Source organism: Aedes albopictus, chromosome 3, assembly GCF_035046485.1.
Source record: "Aedes albopictus strain Foshan chromosome 3, AalbF5, whole genome shotgun sequence".
Taxonomy (NCBI): Eukaryota; Metazoa; Arthropoda; class Insecta; order Diptera; family Culicidae; genus Aedes; species Aedes albopictus.
In genome coordinates this window covers 208,170,944-208,188,964 of record NC_085138.1, presented here as the reverse complement: position 1 = coordinate 208,188,964, position 18,021 = coordinate 208,170,944, and the positions used below count along the sequence as shown (strand labels likewise).

The 18,021-nt window shown below is 47.2% G+C and overlaps 1 protein-coding gene across 1 annotated transcript in view; it reads right to left on the bottom strand.

Annotated features, from left to right (window-relative positions):
• Positions 1-961: 961 nt before the first annotated feature.
• Positions 962-18,021, bottom strand: part of LOC134292169 (uncharacterized) — a 28,414-nt gene continuing 11,354 nt past the window's right edge. The window contains exon 2 of the mRNA XM_062861060.1: positions 962-2,969. Coding sequence (XP_062717044.1) covers positions 962-1,645 — 684 coding nt within the window. The 5' untranslated portion in view covers positions 1,646-2,969. The remainder of the gene's footprint in view (positions 2,970-18,021) is intronic.

The following is an 18,021-nucleotide window of genomic DNA, read 5'->3' as shown; positions in this document are numbered from 1 at the left end:
GCCTTCGCTTTGGATGGATTCTTCCGGTTTCTCTGGTCGCCCTTGGTGTCCGATTCTTGGTCACTGGCTTGCTTCCGGCACTCCCTCTGCTTGTGTCCAGGCTTTTTGCAGTAGTGGCAAACGATTACCTTCTTTCCGGATCCAGCCTTCAAAACGGATTCGCCGAAACTTCCCTGCTTCGTCACTTCGTCGATCAGCTTGGTTTTTACGAGGTCCAGTGTCAGCTCGTCGTCCGCCCGACTCTCCAACGCGGTCGTTAGAGTGTTGAAAGTTTTCGGGAGACTGCTCAGCACCAGCGCAACCTGCAACTTTTCGTCCAGTTTCAGCCCTGCCACGGAGAGGCGCTCGAAAACTTCTTCCATTTCGTGCACGTGCTTCTCCATGTCCTCGCCTTCGCAGTACCGTTTGGAGATCAAACTTCGCAGATACGATACCTTCGATGTCAGCGTCGGCTTCTCGAAATGGTCCTTCAGCCTGTCCCATGCTTCGCGTGCCGTTTTCGTCTGTTTGATGAGGCCATGCTGGTTGCTCTCCATCAAAAGACCGATTGTGGCTCGCGCACGCTGGTCTCCGGAATCCCAAGCTTCAACGGCAGCAGCATTCACCGGAACGTTTTCCGTCGCAGCTACTTCTTCCGGCCGTGGCTTGGTGACGAACTTCCAGAGGTCCTCCCGGATCAGCAGCAGCTCGGTGCTGAACTTCCAGCTGCTGTAATTCGATCCATTTAGCTTCGGAACTTGAACTTTCTCCATTTCGGCTTCGGCTTGAGAAAAATTTTCACTTGTTGATTGGTTGCTACGGCAACGGATGCCCAAGCGCAGGGCCCACAACCTCTTGGGGAGTTGTAATAAAAGAACAACCGTCTCGGTTGATGGTCTAACAATAACTGATGATTTATTTCTAAAGGTACAAACTAATTTCATGGCATGCTTAGCATCGCACTTGCTTATATGTGCCTACTTCAACAGGCATCACCTCTGCTTTTCCTCCTAGATGGCCGAAGTTTATCTTTCTTTTCCGGTTCCGTCTTCCTTTCTATTTTTTCCTTTCGCTTTTTCTTCTCAACTCGCTGGCTTTCAACGGTGCGCCATCCACTGTCTCTTCCATCGTTTCTCTGATCGTCGACGCGTGACTGATCGTTCTTCTGCTTCTTCGGGACTTCCTCGTCTCCAGGCGTGTCCCTACCTCTTTTCTCCGAGCGGTGACTCTTAAGCGTCTCCCGAGTTTCCGCCGTAGCTCTTCCTGCAGCTTCCGTTACGGCCTTTTCAGCTGTTTCAGCTCTCAATCTGAGTGCCTTTTGCTCTCGTTCGGCAGCTATAACAGCAGATTTAATGTTCGTCACCATCTGCTTAATTTTCAGGTGCACGTTTTGTCTGTCCTTCACAAACTCGTACAGTTCGTTCACCTTCTTCCTCACCTCACCTAAACCCGACTCTTGAGCAGCACTGCTCTTCGGCGTCGGTGTGAACACTCGTTGATTCGAAGACCCTAGCTCCTGCTGGTTTCCTTGGAGCTCGCTTCGGATTGTGCTACTGGTAGCGATCGCTGCGGTTTCCAGCGGTGTCACTGGTGATCTCTGCTTCCTCTCGCTTCTTCGAAACGCGTTCGCGTCCTCCTCGACTTCGATATTCGTTAGATTCTCCATTTTGTTGGGTCCCCACTCCGGGCCGCTATCCCACTCGTTGTAGTAGTCGCTTATGATCCCTTGGTTATCTTTGCAAAGCAGGGAGGCCAAGCGAGGGTTGAACGCGTACCTTCATGGGGTACGTGTCCAGAGCCGGATCAGCGTAGGTCAGGAATGTGCCATCTGAGCCTACTACCCACCTTTGTTGGTGCGAGTATTGAACGTACCTGGAGGCCTGCCAAGGTTTTAACGGGACGGAGGCAAACGTACTGTTAGCCCGCTCGCCGTTTCAAGTAGGTGTCACCCTTCCTTACTCAGGGAACAGAATGGCACGAATGTCAGCCCATCATCGCCATCCGATCCATAATCCGTAGTCCGTTGTCGTTTGCGTTGACCAGTATGCCATAATCAGGATGTTACTGGCATCGATCCTGATGTGCCGGTTGGCACTCCGAGTATTTGGGCTAAGGCACTTTGGAAGCGGTACCAGGTCGCTTGTACAGAGCTGCTTGCGGATGTGTGGCTTTTTATGGAGATCCAACAGAGCCCACTGTTGAAACCCCGCCACATCCTAGGCATCCTCTGCTTGAGCTATCTGGAAACCAGAAGCTCGGTCACTCCCCGAAGGAAGAGCCAAAGGTGGTAATCCACACGGATGTGTGAACGATTTTCGCTGAGGATGAATTCCCAAGCTGCCACCCTGTGTGTGTGTGTGCATGCGTGTGTGTGTGTGTGTGTGTGTGTGTGTGTGTGTGTGTGTGTGTGTGTGTGTGTGTGTGTGTGTGTGTGTGTGTGTGTGTGTGTGTGTGTGTGTGTGTGTGTGTGTGTGTGTGTGTTTTTTCCTTCTAAACCATAGGGGGATAAATCTGCTCATCAGACACCCTAACAGGAAGGTTAGGGTAGTGTGGGGTTAAGGCCGTCTTCTATAACGCCAGTAGAAACCAGGACTACTCTCTTCTCGACCCACTAAAACACATTCCTATGGTCGCCAAACCCTACGTCTCTCCGGAACCACCAAGAAGGTATTGCTTCAGAGAAGGGCTAGTGCATATCGCACCCTCAAGGTTAGCTGCCGTAGCCTAGCAGAAACGAACATCGATGACTCGCTCTGGAGAGTCCATCACGATAGCATGCTGGCGCTTAGCCAGTTTCCCGAGTGGTCCTCGCCACTCCCTTTGTCCTCGGAAGGCGGGCAGGGTCAACCCCGCCCGCGCCCTACTGCTGAGCGGACATCAAGAACTGATGCCCACATGCAACCCGATCTGACCTGCCCGCAAAGGAAGGGTATCACTACCCTTCAGGCCCTATCAGATGCATCCGTAGGTTGCAGACAGCAGGATCTCACCTACCCCTGTGTGTGTGTGTGTGTGTGTGTTTGTTTGTGTGTGTGTGTGTGTGTGTGTGTGTGTGTGTGTGTGTGTGTGTGTGTGTGTGTGTGTGTGTGTGTGTGTGTGTGTGTGTGTGTGTGTGTGTGTGTGTGTGTGTGTGTGTGTGTGTGTGTGTGTGTGTGTGTGTGTGTGTGTGTGTGTGTGTGTATGTGTGTGTGTGTGTGTGTGTGTGTGTGTGTGTGTGTGTGTGTGTGTGTGTGTGTGTGTGTGTGTGTGTGTGTGTGTGTGTGTCTGTGTGTGTCTGTGTGTATGTGTGTGTTTTTTTTTTATTCTAGGAGTCCAAAAATCTTCTAAAGACGCTGTGTGGGATTCGAATGTGCGCCTACCCACTAAAAACACTCTCCTAGTTCACCTCCACCTTAAATTCCCCTCCGGTACCACCATGCAGTATTTCTTCGGAGGGGAGGCGTTATGTGCCTTGTGCACCATCATCAATTAGTTATTCTAGTCTTCGTACTGAGCCGTTTGGCTCCCGTGTAATTTGTTATTCTATTTTGATTAAACAGTCGCCATTTAGCGACCTTCTACTGTGTTAGCCACATTTACCATGCCACATGCCGAGCCATTTAGCTCCAGTTAGTAATGTGTTAGTACTAATTTGTTCGCCATTTAGCGATTGATTACGGTTACTAACACTCCTCATGCAGTTCTCTACTCCGCTGATAAAACAGGTCTTCTGGAAGCGACCATGTAGCCTTTAGCACTCTCGCGTACTACTCGGATAGTCCCCGGCGGTGAATCTATCCTACTCCGACGAAGAGTTCCCCGACAGTGGAAGATCTTCCGAAACCGAACTTCCCGGGTAGGTGCCGAGGTCGGTTCTGCGATTCCGGTTGAGGTCGGCTTCCGGTTCACAGGCGCCCCGACGACCAAGCTCCGGTGCTTTTTACGCGGACCTACTCGATCTAGTCCCCGGCGGTGGACCTAGCCTACTCCGACGGAGACAACCCCGGCAGTGGAAGTTCTCCCGACACCGAAAATCCCGACCAGTGAAGTGCCGAGGTCGGTCTGGCGATTCCGGTTGGTGGTTGGCTTCCGGTTCACCAGCGCCCCGACGACTTAAAACCGGTACTACGCCACGAACTACTCGGTCATGTCCCCGACGATGGATCATGCCTACTCCGTTCGCGATCAGCCATCCCCTGATCCTCTCACCATTTTCGCTGCAACGACGACATGATCTGCACAACTGACCTATTCACCGCGCTCCACGTAACTTCGTTCTGGCACATCTCCGTAATGATGTTGTTCGCGTTCAGAGTCCTAACACTGCTCGCTTGCATCTCGCTACGTTCCGCCATGAACCGTGGGCAGTAGAATACCACGTGCTCTGGTGTCTCCTCCTCGTTCGGACAGGCCGGGCAAAGTGGGGACTCTGCGTGGCCGAATCGGTGCAGATACTTCCTAAAGCAACCATGGCCTGACAGGAACTGTGTCAGATGGAAGTTAACTTCTCCGTGTTTTCTGTCCACGCATACCGAAACGTTTGGAATGAGCCGATGGGTCCATCTTCCGTTTGCGGCGCTATCCCAGTCCAGCTGCCACTTTCTCATCGAGTCAGCTCTCGCATTCTTGCGGGATCCTGTCGTTCCTCGGCGATTGTAACACTCGCAGTCTTCTTCCAGTACGATTTTTATGGGGATCATTCCCACTATAATGCAGACCGCTTCCGTGGATATGGTTCGGTATGCACTGGCTACTCTCATAGCCATCAGCCTGTATGTGCTATTCAGCCGCGCCAAGTTCCTTTTCGATAGCTGTCCAGCTACCCAGACAGGAGCGCCGTACCGAAGTACCGACGTCGACACGCTGGCAAGGAGTCTCCTCGTACCGCTACTGACTGCCGATCTGTTTGACATGATCCTGGTCAACGCTGCGATTGCTTTGGCCGCTTTCTCGCAGGCGTAGTCGACATGACTGTTGAAGTTTAGCCGGTCGTCGATCAACACCCCAAGATGCTTCACTTCTCGTCTCGAGTCGATGGTGAGTTCTCCGACTGAAACTTTAACATGCTGTACCGCCTTTCGGTTGCTGATCATCAGCACTTCAGTTTTGTGGTGAGCTAATGCCAGCTTCCTCTCGCACATCCAGTTTTCGACCATTTCTATCGCCGCCGAGGCCCGTACTTCCACTTCGTTCAGCGACTCACCGATTACTATGAGCACGACGTCATCCGCGAACCCAACAATTTGCACTCCTCTTGGTAAGCTTAACTGCAGCAATTCGTCGTACATCGCGTTCCACAGCATCGGGCCCAGGATAGAGCCTTGAGGAACACCCGCTGTTATGCCTACACTCTTCTGTCCCTCACGCGTTTCGTAGACCAACGTCCGGTTCTGAAAGTAGCTCTTCAGTATTCTGCAGAGATACTCGGGAACCCTCATCCGGTGTAGGGATCCAGCTATTGCTTCCCAACTAGCGCTGTTGAATGCATTTTTCACGTCTAGAGTGACGATCGCACAATAGCGATTTCCTCTTCTCTTTTGCTTCATGGCAGCATCGGCTGCTTGAGCAACTAGCCGGATAGCGTCAACTGTACACCTTCTTCTTCGGAACCCGAACTGCATCCTCGATAGTCCGTTCTCGCCTTCAGTGTAATTTCCGAGTCTGTTGGAGATCACCTTCTCCAGAAGATTTCCAGTCGTGTCCAGCAGACATATAGGCCTATACGCCGATGGATCTTCGGGTGGCTTGCCCGGCTTCGGCAGCAGAACCAATTTCTGCCGCTTCCAACGATCGGGGAAGTTTCCGTCGTCGATACACTTCTGCAATGTGGTTCGAAACATATCCGGGTTTTGTTGGATTGCTGTTTTCAGAACCAAGTTGGAGATGCCATCTAGTCCTGGCGCTTTCTTGGGTTTTAAGCTCTTCGCTACCGTGATGAGCTCCTGGTTGGAAATACGGGATTCCTCCATATCAGCGGCGACTTCCTCATACGGCGTGGGAGGCCAGACCGTTTGCTCGTGCTGAGGGAACAGTCCGTCTACTACGGCTTTCAGCTTTTCTGGACACCTCTCGGGTGGGGTCGCTGGGCCTTTTATCCTTGACATAGCTACTCTGTAGGCATCTCCCCATGGATTTGCGTCCGCGTTACGGCAGAGTTCCTGCATGCAAGCTGCTTTGCTGAGCTTGATGCCTTTTTTGAGGGCCGCTCTTGCCGCCCTGAACAAAGGTCTGCGCTCTTCCCTTTCCTCATCAGTGTGAGCCCGTTGCATTCTTCTCCTAGCTCGAAGACAGTTCCGACGGAGTTCGGCGATCCTCCCATTCCACCAGTAGACTGGTCGGCGGACGTCCCGCGGCTGTATCTTCCTCGGCATAGTTGCATCGCAAGCTTGAACGAGAACCGAAACCAGTTCATCCGGACTCAGGTTCAGCATATTGCGTTCATACCGAAGCACTTCTGCGAACACTTCTTCATCGAATGCTTCTGTTCTCCACTTCCGCCCTTTGGAATCATCCCCACGTGCCGCCGTCTGTACCCGTTCTCCAAGACGGTATCGGATCGCTTGGTGATCACTATGCGTATAATCTTCGCTGACTCTCCAATTCATACTTCTCACTACAGTCGGACTACAGAACGTCACGTCGATGATAGACTCTCTGCCTTCTCTTCGATAGGTGCTTGTGGATCCTTCGTTGGCTAGAACTAAGTTCAGTCTGGATACTGTTTCCAGCAGGCTCCATCCTCTGGGGTTTGTGAGGCGGCTACCCCACTCAACTGCCCAGGCATTAAAATCGCCGGCAATGATGACTGGCCTCCTGTCGCCAAGTTTCTCCAATATTTGGTCCAGCACCTGATTGAACCGCTCTATCGTCCAGCGTGGAGGTGCATAGCATCTACATATGTAGACGCCGTTAACCTTGGCTATAACGAAACCCTCTATCGCGCGATACACCACTTCCTGCAGGGGATATCTTCCAACCGTCCAAATCGCAGCGGTTCCAGCTTCATCTGCTACCCAGTTACCATTTCCGGATGGGATACGGTACGGATCCGAGATGATTGCTACGTCGCACTTCGCTTCCTTCGTGGATTGGCACAGCAGTTGCTGCGCGGTATCACAGTGGTTGAGATTTATTTGCACTACCTCCACTGCGATTTACCGGACATCGCCTGTTTGAATGTTGGACATTTTGGGCCACCAGTAAAGTGGTCCCTGCGCCCCTCGTTTTCACAGATGATGCACTTTGGTGGCTTCTTACACTCTTGTGCTTTATGACCTTCATCTCCGCATCTCCTGCACAGTTTCGATCTATCTGGTCCACGGCAGTTCCGTGCCAGATGTCCAAACTCTTGGCATCTGAAGCATATCTCCGGTTGCTGAGAAACCCGCAGTGGGCATTCTGAAAACCCGACTTTCACTTTGCCAATTCGCAACGCCTTGTCGGCAGCATTCACCGGGAGCTTGATAGCCGCAACCTGCGTCCCGGAAGGTCCCCTTCTTAGTCGGACTGACATTTCAACGTCTCCTATCTCCATTTGCTCCTTAATTGCAGTTTTTACTTCTTCCGCCGTAGTTATCTCGTCTATGTCGACGCATTGCAGAACCACTTCTGGCGTAACAGCTCGGACCTGCGCAGTGTCTCCCACGACGCTCGCTGCAAGCTCCTTATACGAAGAGCTCTTGTTCTTCGAGTCCTTTTTCAGCTCGAAGATCATTTCTCCAGACCGTGTGCGCCTGACTTTTTGTACGTCCGCGCCGAAGTCCTTAAGCTCCGGAGCCGTTCTTATGGTACGTAGAACCTCGAGGTAACTTTCCTCACGGGTCTTCACCACAATCGCTTCGCCCTTCTTTTTGACGCTTCTCCTAATTACTTTTGGTCTTGCGCCTGCGTTCGTCTGCTTTGCCTTGCCCTTTCTTTGCACAGTCTGCCACTGGGTCTCTCTGTTGCCGACACCGACCTGTTCTGCCTCTGCGGCGGCCAATCGCTTGCGCAGATTGTCTCTCTGCCTTTTAGAGCCTCCTGGCCTTTCATCTCCTGGCGAGGATCGGTGTCTCTTTGTCGCAGACATCGGTGTGTTTTCCGTTCGCGCTAGTTTCTCCTTCTTGCCGAGGTTTCCCGGGACTGTTCTCGGTGTTTGCTGTTGCAGCGTTTTAGCAGCGAGAGCGTTTTTCGTCGATGCCAATTCGCTTTCGGCTATTTCCGCTCTCTGCAACACGTTGGTCCACTCCTTGACGGCTGATCCAAGAGCTCTCCGGATCTTTAACACCAGCTCCTTGATGTCCTTGTGCACATTGTGTTTCTTGTCGACGAATTCGTGGAGCTCTTCCGCCCAGTTCTTCGCCACTAGAACCTTCGGATGTTGCTGGGGCACGCCCCATCCGCTATTCGTCGGCAGCTGCTGCTGTTGCTCTTGGGCCACCATTTGTTGCTGCTGCTGTTGCTCCTGTTGTACACTGTGATTATGTTCGTGTACCGCGCTTCGCTGCAAGAACGCTTCTTGTTGCTGTTTTTTTTTTTTTTTTTTTTTTTTTTTTTTTTTAGATGACCCACCACTCACCCCCACACCAAAAAGCTCTCTTTGTGAGCCCCCTGGTAATGGACTCATCTAATTTTCAATACAAATAGAACTACATAAACTTATTGGTGTGTGCAGGAAAATGATGGAAACAATTAACAAAAATAAATCAAACAAGGGATTCCCAGTGGAAATAATTTCCTTTTAAGGGATCCCGGAGACATAACTAATATACTAATTTAATTGATATTGTTTGTACATATTATAGAGTGTATTTTATAATAATAAACTGGCAGTTGATACGATTTTATACTAAGAATGAATTAATTTTGGATTATACTAAGAATGAATTAATTTTGGATCTGTAAAACTGTTTTAAACTAGTTTTGAAGAGTATTCTACTATTTATCAGTTTCAAACGCTCAGGAAGTACGTTGTAGGCCGAAGGACCATAGAAGGATATTCGCATTTGACCGAGATTGCTAAAAGCTCTAGATCTTACTAAGTTATTGGCATGTCTTGTGTAGTGACCATGAATTCTCGTACGTAGAGTCAAGTTGTGGTGCATATTGGGATTTTTTATCACGTCATATATAAACAAACAAGACTGAAGTTCACACAATCCTCGTACTGGTAGTACTCTATGCGTTAATGTGCTATAAAGATTGGATGTTGAATACAACAGAGGCAATGAATAAATTATTTTAAGACACCTGTTGTGCAAAACTTGAAGCTTTTGAAGCTTGGATTTACTGGCATGACCCCAAACAATCACAAGGTATTGTAGATGGGAATGAATGCAACCAAAATAAAACTTTAGAAGTGCATTGCGAGGGACAAAAGGTCTAACACGGTACATCAAACCACAAAGGGATGAGATTTTTCTTTGAATATGTTCTAAATGACTACCCCAAGAAAGATTATCATCTAATACTAAACCAAGATATTTAAAACTTAGTACTTTTTCAATAGTTGTCTGTCCAATAAACGGATTTGAATGTGAGGGAACTTTTTTGCGCGGAGAGTGAAATATCATGTATTTTGTTTTAGATAAATTTAAAGATAACAGGTTGGAATCAAAATACCTCATTAGAATGTGTAAATCATTATTCATGCTCATAATAATCGAGGAAATATTATGATTGGGATAGAAAATTGCTGTATCATCAGCGAATAATCTTGGGATGCCTTCAAGTTGTAAATCTCCTAGATCATTGATGTAAATCAGAAATAGTAGAGGCCCTATATTACTACCCTGAGGCACTCCGACATTCAATGGTTTTAGCGAGCTTTGAGACGCTTCGATAGCTACGTATTGTTGCCTGTTTGTCAAATAACTTCTAATTACGTCGTTAGCCACGCCCCGAAACCCATAATATTCCAGCTTTTGAAGCAAAATGTTGTGATTCAGCGTGTCAAAGGCTTTTTTCAAGTCAATAAAAAGCCCTCCAACTAGACATTTACTCTCAATTTTGTTAAGCAAAAACTCGACAAGTTCTACTGTCGCTGTTGTTGTACTACTCCCTTTCCTAAACCCGTATTGATACTTATATAAAATATTGTTTTGAGTTATGAAATTTACCAATCTGTTCACCAATAATTTTTCAAAAACTTTACTAAAAACAGAGAGAGTAGAAATAGGTCGAAAGTTACTAGGATCAGACGAATTTCCTGACTTAAAAACAGGTGTCACTTTTGCTATTTTGAGACAATCGGGATATTCACCTTGCACTAAAATTTTATCAAAGAGATCAACAAAAATATTTGAAAATACTGTTGCATTGGTTTTAATAACAGTAGCAGGGAAATTATCTGGACCACAACTTTTATTAACATTGAGGTCATTAATTATTTCCATTACTTCATTTACATTCGCAGGTCTTAGAAATATTGACGGGTTTACTCTGGTAACATTACTCAAAGGATTTACATTAGATTTTGGTATTTTTGCGGCAAGGTTAGAGCCAATTTGAGCAAAAAAATTGTTGAAAATTTCACATACCTCTGCATTATTAGATGTTTTGAGTCCATCAATTTCTAGCTCAAAAGGAGCCTTTTGTTTAGAACGTCCCATAATTTCATTCAAGTTTTTCCACATTTTAGCATGACAGGTGCTTTCCAATAATTGTCGATAATAATCAGTTTTACATTTTTTCTTTGCATTATCAGTTTTTTTGCTCACATGTTTAAGCATATTTTTCAAATGTTCATTTTGAGGATCGTTTTTTAATTTTTTAAGGTATTTATGTTTAAGTTTTATCCACTGCCACACGTAATAGTTTATCCAAGGACAATGCTTTGTTTTAAAGTTTACTTGCTCACGTTTAATTTTCGTACATTGTTCCAGAATACAATTGTACGTATCTGTAATAGATTTGATTGAACCATTTACATCATCACTACAATTGAAACCATCCAAAAACTGTTTAAAAAGATCATGTAATTTAGTTTTATCAATAACTTTTCTTGTCAGAACAGTAAACTCCTTTGGCTTAATGAGCTTGAGCGAGGAAACTACAGGTAAATGATCACTAACATCTGTATAAATTGTATCATTTCTCATGCTACTCAAAACGTCACTGCTACATATAAGGTGGTCTAAGATATTTTTGCTTGTTGGACGAGTTACAAACGTATTCGAACAGTAATAATTATAAGATTCTAAGAGATTTTTATAACGTATCACAACATTGTTATTAGATAAATTAACAGGAATATTCATATCACCAACCAAAAAACGTGAACGGCTGTTTTGAACAGATAGTATATTCTCCAATTCGTCGTAAAACTTGTTAAAATCAAAGGATGGTGGTCTGTACAATCCAACAACTTCGTAGTCAAGTCCATTTCTTTTAATTTCAATATGAATCATATGAAAACCATCCAAAACAACATTTTTTATAACTTTAAACCTTAACCCATTTTTAACATAAACAGCAAGGCCACCGGACGAAGTTTCACGACAAGAAAAAACAGGAGTAAACCCAGGTATTTTATATAAACCACAATTGCTTGCCTTCAACCACGTTTCACTAACAACAAGAACATCAATTGAAACATGGACATTATCTAAAAATAAGACAATATTATCAAATTTCTGAAAATTATTCTTCCCTCTAATATTCCATTGAGCGATTCGAAACTGATCATCAACACTTTCCGGATAATTTAAATTAAAGTCATCGATACATTCATGATAGACATTTATTACATTAGCCATTTTACATAAAACGAATACTAAAAAGACAAAATAAACAAAAATAAAACTTTTTTAAACTAATTGTTACTGCTATTGTTGCACTTCCTTTTAGGTGATGGAGTGTCCCTAACCGGTGAGCTGTTGCTGTACCGATTTACTAGCTCATACAAATCATCCCTTGTTTTAATCATTTCCGGTTTTGAGTGCTCAGTCTTCTTAACTAAAACATTACCGCCTCTGCTAGTCCACACGTACTTGATTTTAAGTTTTTCTTGATATTCGCGCATCTGACTTAACAACTCTAATGACAACGGAGTCAACTCATCGCGTATTGTAATCGAAGTTGGTTTACCATTTACAAGATAGCTACTATCGACCACAGAAGAAAGTAACTTTCCGTATTCCTTCTTTTTACTAAACACCGTTTCTTTCGTATTACCGTCCTTGAACAAGACGCGAATAGGGATGAGTGCATTTTTGGATTTGTTTTTTCCACCAAGCCTATCGGCTGACACAATCGCCTCAGCGCCGACATTCGAACCATAGCAATCAATTATGTTACGAGTGATTCCTAGCGTATCTTCCCCAGGACAGAATGGAACCCCGAGAACTACAGCGTTATTGCAATTCGCTTCACGAGCACTTTTATCTACGCTGTGTTCGAGTTTGTGAACGGTTTTCGACAATGTATGTTGCGTATGTTTCAGTCTATCAATTTCCTGCTTCAATCCCTCATTTTCCTTCTTTAGCTCCTGAAAATCTGTCACTATAGTCTCAAACTTGTCGGACAAAAATTGCTGTGATCTCTCTATCGCAGTTGTGATCTGATGTACCTCAGTCCTAACATTTTTCATCTCCACGGAGACAGCACTGGAAACCGCCCCCTTAAGCTCCGCAGCAAGCGTTTCTACTATGGAAGACTTATGATTTTGCATTTCAGTGATTCGTTGGTAAATGCTAGAGCAATTGTGTGAACAAAAGTACATTTTATCTTTCAAACGTCTCGCCGCATGTCCAAGCAAATTACGGCATTTGAAATGCGCCTCAGTAAAACAGTACATGCAAGTTATCATTTTGCTGGCATCTTTTTCGACCTTTTTGCACTCGACGCAAATGCTACCTTCGCCCTCCATTGTACGAATTTAATTCTACAGAAAACAGAAAACAGATCCAAAAATCAATCCACAATGTTATACACTGCTGCAAATTATAAATGAACAGTTACACACACCAATCAAACGAATTTAACAACAAAGATTACAAATCAGTTCAGCGTTCAAATTTGGCTAAAAGGGAATGTATAATATCAGGGAAAATATATGATATCAGAGAGCCAATAACTTTTCATAGCCAATTGATAATAAAATGTATTGCTGCTAACATGCTACGTATGAGGCAACTGTATGATAGTTCGCAAGACTTTTTGTGGCACCTGCATGGACTGAACATGTATATAGAGTGATATCCTCATTCATTCAAATATTGCTTCATCTGCATACCTAGCAATAGCCAGTCAAACTCGCATGCAAGATAGCATGCAGCCGAACTCTCTCTTACCAGATAACAGAAGCCCCCAGTGTGCTACTATTCTGACTACTTCAGCACCAATACACCAAGCACGAACCAACGGCAAGATTGTGTACGACGCCCGTTCGTAGAATTTCGCTAAATCTAACTATTGAATTAGAGATACTCAGACATGCGTTTCATCCGTAACAGAACCACAGTGTGTGCTACTAATCCAACTACTTCAGCACCAGTACACCAAGCACGAACCAACGGCAAGATTGTGTAAGACGCCCGTTCGTTAGATTTTCGCTAAATCTGAAAACAGAATACTCCACATATATTTCGCTCCTGTTCAAAAGATAGAACCACTTTGCGCGCCCTATTTGAATGGAAATCAGTAGCACCCATACACCACTTATAATTTAATTGCGGGCTACAGAGCATACGACCAGCAATACAGCAACAACAACAGCAGCAGTCAACAATACAAGCACAGCATTACCAAAACTATCTAAGCTATGGCACCTTCTGATAGCATATCACACCGTTTAATTTACGAAGCCAATTTATCAATTTTTGACGCAAAATCTCTTAAACTGATTCATAAACGAGCAAAAAGACACTACTCACGGTTTTAACAAATGAAGATATATAATTTATGTGAAACTTTACACTCTATAATTTAACGGAAAAAAAGTTAGCGAAACAAAGTACGTATCAACTATACAGCAGTGTTGCCAGAATGCTGTTCCGCTTCTTCTCTTTGCTGAGGAGACCTCATCAATCCTCCTCTGGCGAACGGATTCGCCACCTTTCCGCTGTTATTCTTGTTTTCTCCTTCCATGTTGTTGGGTCCCCCCTCCGAGCCGCTATCTCCACCTGCTGCACATAGTCGCTTTCATGATCTCTTGGTTGACTATGTATCAGGGAGGCCAAGCGAGGGTTGAACACGTACCTTCATGGGGTCCGTGTTCAGAGCCAGATCAGCGTAAGTCGGGTGTGTTACATCCGAGCCTAGTACCCATCAAAATTGATGGACAGATGAAGAACGTATCCGGAGGCCTGCCAAGGTTTTACCGGGACGGAGGCAGACGCACCATTAACCCACTCGCCGTTTCAAGCAGGTATCACCCTTCCTTACTCAGGGAGCAGAATGGCACGAATGTCAGCCCATTGTCGTCATCCTATGCGTAATCCGTAGTCCGTTGTCGTTTGCTTTGACCAGTATGCCATAATCAGGATGTTACTGGCATCGATCCTGATGTGCCGGTTGGCACTCCGAGTATTTGGGCTAAGGCACTTTGGAAGCGGTGCCAGGTCGCTTGCACAGAGTTGCTTGCGGATGTGTGGCTTTTTATGGAGATCCAACAGAGCCCACTGTTGAAACCCCGCCACATCCTAGGCATCCTCTGCTTGAGCTGTCTGGAAACCAGAAGCTCGGTCACTCCCCGAAGGAAGAGCCAAAGGTGGTAATCCACACGGATGTGCGAACGATTTTCGCTTATGATGAACTCCTAAGCTGCCACCCGACTCGCAGAAGGGGGGATTCGTCAAGCCCCTGGACTCCTGTCCCTGCTGCCCCGCTGTGTGTGTGTGTGTGTGTGTGTGTGTGTGTGTGTGTGTGTGTGTGTGTGTGTTTTTTTCCTCCCAAATTCCCCAGCAGAGAAAACCGATTGGAAAAACTCTGCTACACCTTGATGCCTCGATCCCCCTGGTACCACTGATATGCGACTGCTTCAGGGGGGGCAATGCGCTCATGCACTCTTCTGCTACTGTGCTCATGCACTTTTTGTCGCTCCTAATCTGTACTCATACACGTCTCGTATTTTGCTTACTCCGGTTGGTGTTGGCTCGCCATTAAGTGGACAACATACTTAGTTTCAAATTTGTTATTCTACACGTTCTAATGTTAGTACCTAACATATCGCCATTCAGCGACACATAGGTACAACATACACACAATTTGTTATTCTAATACCACGCAAGGCATTCGGATCCTGTGTGTGTGTGCGCGCGCGCGTGTGTGTGTGTGTGTGTGTGTGTGTGTGTGTGTGTGTGTTTTTTTCCTCCCTACCACCCTCAGCAGAGAAAACCGATTGGAAAAGCTCTGCTACTTGCCTCGATCCCCCTGGTACCACTGACGCGACTGCTTCAGGGGGGGCAATGCGCTCATGCGCTCTCCTTCTTCTGTGCTCATGCACTTTTCTTCGCTTTTTAATTTGTTATTCTAATCATTTTTGTGTTCGTACCTAACCTAGCGCCATTCAGCGACACAGTTGGTACAAACATACACCAAATTTGTTATTCTAGATGCTGCTAACTTGCTCCGAACAGTGCTCTTTCGGTGCCACTCCACTTTTTCGTCCAGCTTTTCGCACACGACTCGGATAGTCTCCGACGGTGGATCTACCCTATCCGACGAAGAGTTCCCCGACACTGAAACTTCTTCCGTTACCGATACTTCCCAGGCTGGTGCCAAGGTCGGTCCTGCGATTCCGGTTGGAGACTGGCTTCCGGTTCACAGGCGCCCCGACGACCAAGCTCCGGTGCTTTTTCGCGGATTACTCGGTCTAGTCCCCGGCGGTGGACGGACCTAGCCTACTCCGACAGAGAAAGTCCCCGACAGTGGAAGTTCTCTCGACACCGATGTTTTCATTCCGACCAGTATGGTGCCAAAGTCGGCCCGGCGATTCCGGTTGGTGGAAGACTTCCGGTTCACCGGCGCTCTGACGACCAAAACCGGTGCCACGTTACGGACGACTCAGTCATGTCCCCGGCGGTGGATCATGCCTACCCGGATCGCGGTCCTGCGCTCTCTGGTCTTCGCGCCACTTCCTTTGCAGCGCGCACAGCATCCCCGTTACTGCTCTGTCGACAGCGTTCCACGTGTCTTCGTGGCGACACATCTCTCCGGCAATGTTGTCGACCGTCAGGCCGCGCATATCCCTGCGCATCTCCGAGAACCTAGGGCATTCGAAGACGACGTGCGCCGGTGTTTCCTCCACGTTCACACACTCCGGACACAGAGGGGAAGACGCGTGACCGAATCGAAACAGGTACTTTCGGAAACAGCCATGCCCGGACAGAAACTGCGTCAGATGGAAGTTCACCTCCCCATGCTTCCTGTTCACCCACGCCGACACATTTGGGATCAGTCGATGGGTCCACCTTCCGTTCGCCGCATTGTCCCACTCTTGTTGCCACTTCACCAGCGAGTCAATTCTAGCAGCTGCTCTCGTATTCCTTGCGTTACTCCGCCGATAGCACTCGACGTCTTCCTCTAGGGTGATACAGATGGGCATCATCCCAGCGATAACGCATACAGCCTCCGACGAGATTGTTCTGTAGGCACTCGCGACTCTCATAGCCATGAGCCGGAACACACTGCCCAGCTTTCCACGGTTTCTCTTCGTTTTTAGCGCCGGAGCCCAGGCTGGCACTGCATACCTAAGTATTGAGGTTGCAACATTTGCCAAGAGGCGCCTCCTACTGCTTCTTGGACCGCCCGCGTTTGGCATAATCCTCGCTACTGTGTGCCGCCTTTTCGCAGGCGTAGTCAACATGCGCGTTAAAGTTTAAGCGGTCATCGACCATCACGCCCAGGTGCTTCAAAGCGCGCTGCGATGAAATTCTCTCCTCTCCGATCGTGATCTCCAACCTTTGCACTGCTTTGCGGTTACTGACTACGAGCACTTCTGTCTTGTGATGGGCTATCTGCAGCTTCACTCCATTCATCCATCTTTCGACTGTGTCGATTGCCTCCGATACCAGCACTTTGACTTCATCGATTGATTCGCCAGATACCGCCAAGACAACGTCGTCTGCGAACCCTACGATAATGACACCTGCCGGAAGCTTCAGTGTTAACAGACCATTGTACATTGCGTTCCAGAGCGTTGGGCCAAGTATTGACCCCTGTGGAACACCTGCTGTCACTCTAAACGACCTCTGCCCTACGTTGGTTTCGTACACAAGGACTCTATTCTGGAAATAGTTCTTTAGAATCCTACACAAATAGTCGGGGACCCGCATATTATGCAGGGCTACGGCGATAGCTTCCCAACTGGCGCTGTAAAACGCGTTTTTAACGTCTATCGTTACCACGGCGCAGTAGCGATCTCCTCTCCGCTTTTGTAAGGATGCCCTTTCCGCCATCTCAACGACGGTCCGAATTGCGTCAACCGTCGATTTTTCCTTGCGGAAGCCGAACTGCATCGTGGACAGCCCTCTCACACTTTCGGTATACTCGGTCAGCCGGTTAAGGATAATCCTCTCCAGAAGTTTTCCGAGCGTATCCAACAGACGGATCGGCCTGTACGATGCTGGATCTCCCGGCTGCTTCCCTGGTTTTGGCAGCAGCACTAGTTTTTGGACCTTCCATATATCCGGAAAGATGCCTTCCTCCAGGCATTTCTGCAACACTGACCTGAAAATATCAGGATACTCCAGGATCGCTGCTTTCAACGCCACGTTGGGGATTCCATCCGGACCGGGAGCCTTCTTCACCTTCAATGCTTTCGCCACGGCAACGAGCTCGTCGTTGGAGACCAGTCGGTTTACGCCAAATTCCGCATCGCCCTCGCTGTACGGCGTAGGTGGCCACGTTGTTGTATCGTGTTTTGGAAACAAGCCCTCCACGATACCCTTCAGTTTGTCTGGGCACATTTCGACTGGCGTCATTGGGCCCTTCAGCTTTGCCATTATGATGCGGTAGGCATTTCCCCAGGGGTTAGTGTCGGCTTCCTGGCATAGCTCCTTGTAACAGTTCGCCTTGCTCTGCTTGATAGCTCGTTTGAAGGCAGCTCTAGCTTCACGGAACGCAACATTGCGCTCTTCTCTA